Below are 11,025 nucleotides of genomic sequence, written 5' to 3' on the forward strand. Positions count from 1 at the left end.
TGAATCCTTAATAATTCTATTCCTAAAATCATCATTACACTATATGTTAAATAACTTGGATTTAAATAAAAAAACAATTAATAAAAAAAGAAATTTTGATGCTCTGTGTTGGCCAATGCCATTTAATTTTCTTATTCATTCATTTATCTCATGTATTGAACACTATTAAGGATGAGAAAAATAAAGGGAATCAATATTTGCTAAATCAATATTTGCTATCAATATTTGCTAAATATTTACATATTGAATACATGATGAAAAACTTTATTTTATCTCTACAACTTAGAAAAATTATTATTATTATTATTATTATTTTTAAATGTTTACTTATTTTTGAGAGAGACAGAGACAGAATGTGAGTGGGTTAGGGGCAGAGAGAGAGGGAGACACAGAAGCAGAAGCAGGCTCCGGGCTCTGGGCTGTCAGCCCAGAGCCCGACACGGGGCTCGAACTCATGAGCTGTGAGATCATGACCTGAGCCGAAGTCGGACGCTCAACCGACTGAGCCACCCAGGCGCCCCGAAAAATTAGTATTATTAATTGCAATTTTATAGATAAACTGAGGTTCAAGAATTTAATTAACTTACTCAATATCAACTTAGTGGGTAAACCAGAGTATAAGTCTTGATTTTGTGAATCCAGTATCCATATTCTTTCCACTATGTTATGTTGCTTCTCTGAATAAAACTAAAATTACAAGGTAATTTATATGGAGGTTTGAACAAAATACTTTTCACTGTACCATGATGCCCTTCATGGTTTAGGCCTCTCGGATCATATGTCCTGTATTCTATGGCAGTGCTTCTTAAATGGTGAAGGAGTAGGTTCCCCTGCTCTCCTTACCCCCACCCCCCCAACAATCCTTCATGGATTGACACTCCAGAAAATGTAAGTTCCTACATATGGATTTGGCTGTGATGTAAGATTGCTGGAGAAGTTTCTAAGCACTCTCAATTTCTGCACTTAGCATGATGCAAACTCCTAACAGAGAATTTATGGACCTGCACCTCTGTGTAGACCACTTCTTCATTACTTCAGGGAATCCAAATATGAATAAATCATAATCTCTGCCTTCAAGGAGCTTACAGTATGTTGGTGAGTTAGAAGTTGTACTTAGTTCATTAAAACACAAGACATAGCAAAATAAATGCTAGCAATATAAAGCAAGACCTCACAGATGTGGTTAAAATTTAATAAGCCTTAAAGATAAACATGTTACAAAGGTGGGGAGTTAGGAGGAAGGGTCTATTTGTCAGAATAAGCCTTGTATTCTTGGAAGTGAATGAAATAGCTGAGAAGTGGTGAAGTTTTATATTACTGGAGCCAGGCTATATTGGTCTTGAAACAAAAATCAAAAGAATTTGGTGTTTGAATTCTTATTACTCAAGTTGGCCAATCTTGTATCTCTTGAAAAACATCATAGTATCTACCCTGGGAGGAAGCAGAGAGGTATTAAATGCAAAGAAAACTTGGTGTTCATGCTAGTAATAATAAAGCAAGACTTTGTAAATGTGTTAAACATTTAAGTAATATTAAAGATGAATATGTTCCCAGAGGTGGGGACTGGGATGGAAGAGAAGAAGGGTCTGTGTGTCAGATGAAGTTTTACAGACTTGGAAGGGATTGCAATAGTGATTAGTTCTGTGTGACTGGGGCCAGATTGTATTAGTTTGGAACCCAAAATAAAAAGCTTTGGCTCATGTTAACTATCTTATATCTCATGAGTAATTGCAGCACCAACCCTGGGAGGAAGCAGAGGGTATCAAATGCAGAGACAACTTGGTGGTAGAGAGCAGCTCCACACGACAGCCACTGATTTTTCTGGGTAATCACATTCTAGAGGCCATGAGCATATTAGGTCAGTTCTAATGCTAAAGTAGAAACAGGCTTTCATAATTGTGGCCACCTCTCCTAATATATTAACATAATTATCATCATTTACATTTTCTCCTATTGTCCTTCTTCAGGTAGTTGTGCCAACAACGCCAATGGATGGAACGAATCACTCTGTGGTGTCAGAGTTTGTGTTCCTGGGACTCACCGATTCCTGGGAGATCCAACTTCTCCTCTTTGTGTTCTCCTCCACGTTTTATGTGGCAAGCATGATGGGAAACTCCCTCATTATGCTCACTGTGACCTCTGACCCTCACTTACACTCCCCCATGTACTTTCTGCTGACCAACCTCTCCTTCATTGACCTGGGAGTCTCTTCTGTCACTTCTCCCAAGATGACTTATCATCTTTTCAGAAAGCGTAAAGTCATCTCCTTTGGAGGCTGCATCGCTCAAATCTTCTTCATCGACGTCATTGGTGGTGTGGAGATGGTGCTGCTTATCGCCATGGCCTTTGACAGATATGTTGCCATATGTAAGCCTCTCCACTATCTGACCATCATGAGCCCAAGAATGTGCCTCTTCTTTTTAGTGGCTGCCTGGATGACTGGCCTCATCCACACTCCATGGTTCAACTGGCGTTTGTGGTAAACTTACCCTTCTGTGGTCCTAATGTGTTGGACAGCTTTTACTGTGACCTTCCTCGGTTCATCAAACTTGCCTGCACGGACACCGACCGACTAGAGTTTATGGTCACAGCCAACAGTGGATTCATCTCTGTTGGCTCCTTCCTCATACTGATCATTTCCTACATCATCATCATTCTCACTGTTCAGAAACACTCTTCAGCTGGTTCATCCAAGGCTCTGTCCACACTGTCAGCTCACATCACTGTGGTATTCTTGTTCTTTGGTCCTTTGATATTTGTCTATACATGGCCATCTCCCTCCATACACCTGGATAAGTTTCTGGCCATCTTTGATGCTATTCTCACTCCTTTCCTAAATCCGGTCATCTATACATTCAGGAACCAAGAAATGCAGGTGGCAATGAGGAGAGTATGCAGACAGCTAGTGAATTACAGGAAGATCTCTTAAGGAATGTCTGATGTTGTGAAGAGCCCTTGTTGATTACTGATGTCCATTATTGATGGTCAAACTCAGGGAGAAGCTCTTGTTTGTCTTACCTTGCTTTGATTATACACACTGGTACTGAGTCTATTTTTCCCTTTCACTCAGGAGGGAGGGACATTTACTTTTGAAAAGAGAGGAGTTACATATGAAGTATTTCAAACTTAAGATTACAATAATTTTGAGCCTCAATTCCTAAGGAATAATATTTATATGAAGTAATTGTTGGAAATACAAAAGATGGTAGACTTCTTTAAGGCCTTCAGAACAGGGAGAGCTGTCTCCTTTTTTTGACAGGAGTCTGTCTCACAGAAAGGAATTCCTACTGTTACTCAATGGGGGTTTGCTGACAGAAATGAATGAAGTCTTCTTATTGCATGCTGCAGCTTGTCCATATTCTACCCCTTCTGTGGGTCTCTGTCAGGCCTGTGCAAGGAGGGAAGTGTTTTTGAGAGCACACACAATCTTTGAGAACACACATACACAAGCCCAATGGGTACATGTCTGGGTAGAAGCCATGTATTCTCAGAATATAAAGAACTGGGAAAACACCAGGATCTTTCTCCTTGATTAGTATTATGTTATTCAAACGCATTAAATATTCATTCCCTTTTCCCTTCTGCTTCTTCCTCTTCATTTTTCCTCAGTCACGTATGGTCTCTGGGCTATGAAGATCTCTAGCCCCCTTCCCTCTCATTTTTCAGCTTCCTTACTTCTTCTTCTCCCTGTGCCACCATTCCTCCTTCTTTTCCCACTTCCTTTCACTTGCAGCTCTGTCCCCTTCTAACTTCCCTTACTGCTGTCCTATTAATTATCTTTTTTTAATTGATGTATAATTGAAACTTAACATTATGCCAGGTTCAGGTGTACAAAATGATTCGATATTTGTATATATTGCAAAATGATCACCACAATAAAGTTATCTAACATCTGTCACCATACATTACTGCTGTCTCCTTTAAATTTCTATTTCTCGATTATGAATGTATAAATTGCCTCCTCCACAGGTTTCATGTCTTGAATACTTGTTTTGGCCAAAGCAGCTCAGCCATGGAATGTCAATGAGGGGAAAATAGCTAAATGGCAAGGGTAGAGTCACCCAGAGCAATGGCTTTCACACTTTTTGATACTGACCTAGAGTATACATTACAGTATGTATCCTGCCCCATCTCCATAAAGAACTGAACCAAAGTTTCACAAAATGTTATTTACTTTTGATGAAAGTTTCTTTCTCTTTCCTTTCCTTTCCTTTCCTTTCCTTTCCTTTCCTTTCCTTTCCTTTCCTTTCCTTTCCTTTCCTTTTGTCTTCTATTAAAAACTTGTTCACAACCTACTTTGTGAACCACTGAAGCTTTGCATACTAAGAAAATTACACAGAAGACAAAGAATTACATGTACTGCTTCTAGTTAGGAGAAGAATGAATAAAACAAGATAAATGTTATGTAATTCTAATAGCAAAAACAAATCTAGTCTTGCTTTAATGTAGTATTTGATAGCAAAGCATTTCTAAGTTTATTCAAATAAGCCTATCAAAGCTGAGTTGTGCAAAATTTGCCAAAATTTTCACATCTGTCATTGCTTCTTTTCAGACTCATTATTTAAAGTTATATATATATGTGTGTGTGTGTGTGTATACACACACACACATATATGTATACACACACACACACATATATAGTTTACTTTCAAGTTTTTAAATTTACATTCCAGATAGTTAACACACAGTGTAATACTAGTTTCAGGTATACAATATAGTGATTCAACGCTTCAGTATAACACTAGTATTCATCACAAGTGTCTTCCTTAACTCCCATTAGCTATTTAACACACCCCCCACCCACCAGCATTCTGATAACCATCAGTTTGTTCTGTACAGTTAAGGCTCTGTTTCATGATTTTTCTCTTTTTTTCTCCCCCATGTTCAGTTGTTTTGTTTGTTAAATTCTACGTTTGAATGAATTCATATGGTATTTGTCTTTCTCTGATTGACTTATTTCACTCAGCATAATACTCTTTGGCTCTGTCCAGGTCATTTCCAATGGCAAGATTTTCATTTTTTTATGGCTGAATAATATTCCATTTTGTATATATACCACATCTTCTCTAACTATCCATCAGTTGATGGATATTTGGGCTCTTTCCATAATTTAGCAATTGTTGATAATCCTGCTATAAACATGAGGACATATCTAACCCATTGAATTCGTGTTAAATTAATAAATAAAGTTATATATATATATATATATATATATATATATATATATATATATATATATATATAAAACTAAAGCAAATAAAATTTACTTCCTGAAGGTTTTTTTTTTTTTGTATCCATTTGGTTTTATCTTTTACTATTCCTTTCCAATTCAGGAATAACATTTTATCTTAAGGTAAATGTATTTTTTTTCCTTGATAAACAAACCAGATTCTATTACTTGTATAGTCAGTGATACTTTTTGGTCATGTTACTTCTGGTATATTCTCAGTCACCCATATTAATTATAATTTTTTTTTAAAGTAGGCTTCACTCCCAGCATGGAGCCCAATGTAGGGATTGAAGTCATGACCTGAGATCAAGACCTGAGCTGAGATCAAGAGTTGGAAACTCAATGGACTGAGTCACCCAGGTGCCCCAATGATAACTTTTAACCAACATAACTAATTTCTACTTCACTGTGTTTTTGAAGGAATTGAGAATTGTCTGTCATATATGATCATTTTAGTAAACTAGCAAAGCTTATGAACACACTAAATATAATGCCCAGCAGCCACACATATCCTTCTTACACATTCTTATAGGCAATAAATGTTATTCTTAAATGAGCACATTCACTAATTTGATCAAAAGATATAGATACTCTACAAAGACATAAATCTCTCTCTCTGTCTCTCTGTCTCTGTCTCTGTCTCTCTCTCTCTCACACACACACTGTGACCAATGGTTCAGTATTTAATCTTATTTAAAAAAATTTTAATGTTTATTTATTTTTGAGAGAGAGCGAGAGAGGCAGAATGTGAGCAGGGGAGGGGCAGTGAGAGAGGGAGACACAGAATCCGAAACAGGCTCCAGACTCTGAGCTGTCAGCACAGAGGCCAACACAGGGCTCAAACTCACAGACCATGAGATCATGACCTGAGCCAAAGTCAGATGCCCAACCGACTGGACCACCCAGGCGCTCCACTATTTAATCTTGTTTTAACAATATGCAAACAATATCCAATAATTATTTTATTTAACACTAAATCAAAGTCTTAAAATTGCTAAGGATATTAGATATTATGTTTACGTGGATACACTACAGAACTGTCAGAAGTATAATAAACTGGTTGAACATAGAATTTTACATCTTTTCTAATTTTAAGTGCTTGTTTTATGGTCTGTACTGTGAAGATCAGGGAGATCTGTAGCTGTTCTGTAAGACATATTATCAAATTAGTCTGAATTGTCCAAGAATTTATTTAGATTATGTGATTTTAGAATATTGTATAAAAATGCTTCTGAGTTAATAAATTTTATAAGATTTTTTTCTGAAAAAAACTAGCATATTTAATATAGAAGTTAAGTTTTTAAAACTTTTTTTGGGATAAAGGATATGCTAGATTCGTGTCAGCACTTGTTAACTTCTATAAACCTATTCTTACAAAACCTTTATTTTCAGAGGCTTTGTATAAATGTTATTAGTAGCTCCTCGAGGTAGAAAAATATTTCATAGTCATACAATGAGTAAAAGTTTTATCAATTACAGAAACAAAGGCATCATAAAGCTCCTAGATTCAGTTTTACAACCTTACCTACAGATCAAAGGTAGATTCCTATCTACCAAGACATCAAAAGTAGAGACACATACAGACATAGGAGCTCAAAGAAACTTTGTTTCCATCAGAAACAAGACATATTTTTACAGAAATAGATAAAAAAATCCAGACAAACAAACCAAATTCTCCTCATTTCTCATTTGATAGCGAATAGGTCCTGTATTGGTTTGCTAAAGTTGCTGCAACGAAGGCACCACAAACTAGGTATCATAAACAGAAATTATTACCTCACAGTTCTGGAAACCAGAAGTTCAAAATCAAGGTGGTTGCAGGATTGGTTCCTTCTAAGAGCTGTGAGGGAAGGATCAGTTCCAGGTCTTTCTCCTTGACTTGTAGATGGCTGTCTTCTCTCTGTCTCCCTCCCACCCCCCCCCCCGCCCCCCGCCCCCATTAGTTTTCTTCCAGGCATGTCTGTTTGTGTCCAAATTTCCCCCCTTTAAAAGGACACTAGTCATATTGGATTTGGGCTCACCCTACTCTTTTTTTTTTTTAATTTTTTTTTCAACGTTTATTTATTTTTGGGACAGAGAGAGACAGAGCATGAACGGGGGAGGGGCAGAGAGAGAGGGAGACACAGAATCGGAAACAGGCTCCAGGCTCTGAGCCATCAGCCCAGAGCCTGACGCGGGGCTCGAACTCACGGACCGCGAGATCCTGACCTGGCTGAAGTCGGATGCTCAACCGACTGCGCCACCCAGGCGCCCCTAGCTCACCCTACTCTTAACTCATTACACTTGTAATGGCCTTATTTCCAAACTAAATTCATATTCTGAATTATCAGGCGTTAGGACTTCAACATGAATCTTGATGGGGGGTACAGAATTCAACCCATGATGGATCCTCACTATCCTAATAGAGACTGCCAAATTATTAAATCATGTAACCAAATTCACAATCTCTGTTGTCACCAATGAGGAACAACTTATTAGTCACGTGCAAAACCAGCATTGGAAACAAACTTGGCATAACCAGAAACGAACCAACTAACAAACAAAAACTACCAAAGCAGAAAAATAAAACAGAGATCAAAATGTCAGTGAAGGTGAGAACCCAGAAGAGACCTAACTAAGTCTAAATGTCTTATGAAGTGCATAGCTCAGAAAACACAGTTTATTGTCCCCAGAAGGTGAGTCCACTTGAATATCTTGGTGGATCTCCAAAACTGTCAAAGTATAATTTTCAAAAAGTTAAGAACATGATTGATATATAAAATGATCATGTATGAAGTATTATCTCACGAATGAGAGGACAAGATGGTAAGCTGGCTTCAATCAAATTTTGATGGAATTAATTCCTAAGACTGAATGAATCCCCCTGTAAATGGTCTTCATAATTCTCAACTTCACCATTTCCATGATTCCGATCTATGCCATAATTGAGGTGAAGCACAGTGACCTTAGAATTTTAAGAAGCCAAACCCAAGGAAAATTCTTGATAACTGATTCAATTTTTTGTTGGTTATGGGCCTGATCAAATTTTCTATTTCTTCCTGTTTTAGTTTTGGTACTATGTGAGTTTCTAGGAATTTTCCCACTTCTTCCATATTGCCCAGTTTGTTGGCATATAATTTTTCATAGTTTTCTCTCATAACTGTTTGTATTTCTGTGGTGTTTGTTGGTTGTGATCTCCCCTCTTCGTGATTTTATCTATTTGAATCCTCTTTCTTTTGGTAAGTCTTGATCAATTTTATTTATTTTTTTAAAAAACTAGCTTTTAGGGGCACTTGGGTGGCTCAGTAAGTTAAACATCAGACTTTGGTTCAGGTCATGATCTTGTGCTTTGTGAGTTCGAGCACCTGCTGACAGCTTAGAGACTGGAGCCTGCTTGGGATTCTGTGTCTCCCTCTCTCTGCCCCTCCCCCACTCGCGCTCTCTTTCAAAAATAAACTAAAAAAATAAAAAAAAACAGCTTTGAGTTTTATTAATCTGTTCTACTGGTTTTGTTTCTATATCATTTATTTCTGCTCTGATCTTTATTATTTTCTCTTTTCTGCTGCCTTTAGGCTTCATTTGCTGCTCCTCTTCTAGTTCCTTTAGGTGTAAGGTTAGGTTATGTAATTGAGACCTTTCTTGCTTCTTGAGATAGGCCTGTATTGCAATGTAGTTTCCTCTTAGGACTGTCTTTGCTGCATCCTCAAGGGTTTGGACTGTTGTGTTTTCATTATCATTTACTTCCATGAATTCTTTTTCTTTCTTCTTTAATTTCCTGGTTTACTCATTAATTCTTTAATGAATTTAAAGAATTCTTTAAATTCTTTAAAGAATTATTTAATTCTTTGAACTTCCATGTATTTGAAGTCTTTCCAGATTTTTCTTGTGGTTGATTTCAAGTTTCATAGCAATGTGATCTGAAAAATATGCATGGTATGATCTTGATCTTTTTGTATCTGTTCAGGGTCTTGGGCCAGATGGCTTCCCAGGGGAATTCTATCAGCCATTTAAAGAAGAGTTAATACTCATTCTCAAACCAGTCCAAAAAATAGAAATGGAAGAAAAATTTCCAAACTCATCCTATGAAGCCAGCATTACCTTGATTCCAAAACCAAAGACCCTGCTAAAAAGGAGAATTACAGGCCAATATCCACAATGAATCTGGATGCAAAAATTCTCGAAAAGATACTAGCAAATCAAATTCAACAGTACATTAGAAGAATTATTCACCATGAACAAGTGGGATTTATTCCTGGGCTGCAGGAGTGGTTCAATATTTACAAATAAATCAATGTGATACACCACATTAATAAAAGAAAGGATAAGGACCGTATGATCGATCCTCTCATAAATGCAGAAAAAGTATTTGACAAAACACAACATCCTTTCTTGATAAAAACCTTCAAGAAAGAAGGGATAGAAGGAACATAACTCAACATCATAAAGGCCATATATGACAGGCTCACAGCTAACATCATTCTCCATGGGGAAAAAACCGAGAGCTTTCCCCTTAAGGTCAGGAACATAACAGGGATGTCCAATGTCACCACTGCTGTTCAACATAGTACGGGAAGTCCTAGCCTCAGGAATCAGACAACAAAAAGAAATAAAAGGCATACAAATTGGCAAAGAAGAAGCCAAACTTTCACTCTTTGCAGATGACATGATAATCTACATGGAAAACCTGAAAGACTCCAACAAAAGACTGCTAGAATTGATACGTGAATTCAGCAAAGTTGCAGGGCATAAACTCAATATACAGAAATCGGCTGCATTTCAATACACCAACAAAGAAGTAGTAGAAAGAGAAATCAAGGAGTCAATACAATTTACAACTACACCAAAAGCCATAAGATACCTAGGAATAAACCCAACCAAAAAGGCAAAAGATCTGTTGTCTGAAAACTATAGAAAGCTTATGAAAGAAATTGAAGAAGACACAAAGAAATGGAAAACATTCCATGCTCATGAATTGGAAGAACAAATATTGTTAAAACGTTGATACTACCCAAAGCAGTCTAAATATTCGATGCAATCCCTATCAAAATAACACTAGCATTCTTCACAGAGCTAGAATAAACAATCCTAAAGTTTGTATGGAACCAGAAAAGACTCTGAATAGCCAAAGCAATGTTGAAAAAGACAACCAAAGCTGGAGGCATCACAATTTCAGACTTCAAGCTGTATCATAAAGCTGTAACCATCAAGACAGTATGGTACTGGCACAAAAAAGACACTTAGATCAATGGAATAGAATAGAGAACCCAGAGTTGGACCCACAAACATATGGCCAACTAATTTTTGACAAAGCAGGAAAGAATATTCAGTGGAAAAAAGATAGGAAACCTTTAAAATCCTAGAGGGAAAAACAGGTAGCAATCTCTTTGACCTCAGCTGTAGCAACTTCTTACTAGACATGTCTCTGGAGGCAAGGGAAACAAAAGCAAAAATGAACCATTGGGACTTCATCAAGACAAAAAGTTTCTGCACAGCCAAGTAAACAATCAACAAACTAAAAGGCAATTGACAGACTGGGAGAAGATATTTGCAAATGACATATCAGATAAAAGGTTAATAACCAAAATCTACAAAGAACTTATCAAACTCAACACCCAAAAAACAATCCAGTGAAGAAATGGGAAGAAGACATGAATAGACACTTTTCCAAAGAAGGTATTCAGATGACTAACAGACACATGAAAAGGTCTCAACATCAATCATCATCAGGGAAATACAAATCAAAACCACAGTGAGAAACCATCTCACACCTATCAGAATGGCTAAAATCAACAACTCAGCAAACAACAAATGTTCGC

At 37.1% G+C, this 11,025-nt stretch overlaps 1 protein-coding gene across 1 annotated transcript; it reads left to right on the forward strand.

Annotated features, from left to right (window-relative positions):
• Nucleotides 1-1,269: 1,269 nt before the first annotated feature.
• Nucleotides 1,270-3,952, forward strand: LOC128316204 (olfactory receptor 4F3/4F16/4F29-like). Its single transcript, XM_053225137.1, is given in 2 exon segments — nucleotides 1,270-2,450; nucleotides 2,453-3,952. Coding segments are annotated over 2 exon segments (939 nt in total). The 5' UTR covers nucleotides 1,270-1,988; the 3' UTR covers nucleotides 2,930-3,952.
• The last annotated feature ends 7,073 nt before the right edge of the window (nucleotides 3,953-11,025 follow it).

The sequence above is a fragment of the Acinonyx jubatus genome, chromosome B3, assembly GCF_027475565.1.
Source record: "Acinonyx jubatus isolate Ajub_Pintada_27869175 chromosome B3, VMU_Ajub_asm_v1.0, whole genome shotgun sequence".
NCBI lineage: Eukaryota > Metazoa > Chordata > Mammalia > Carnivora > Felidae > Acinonyx > Acinonyx jubatus.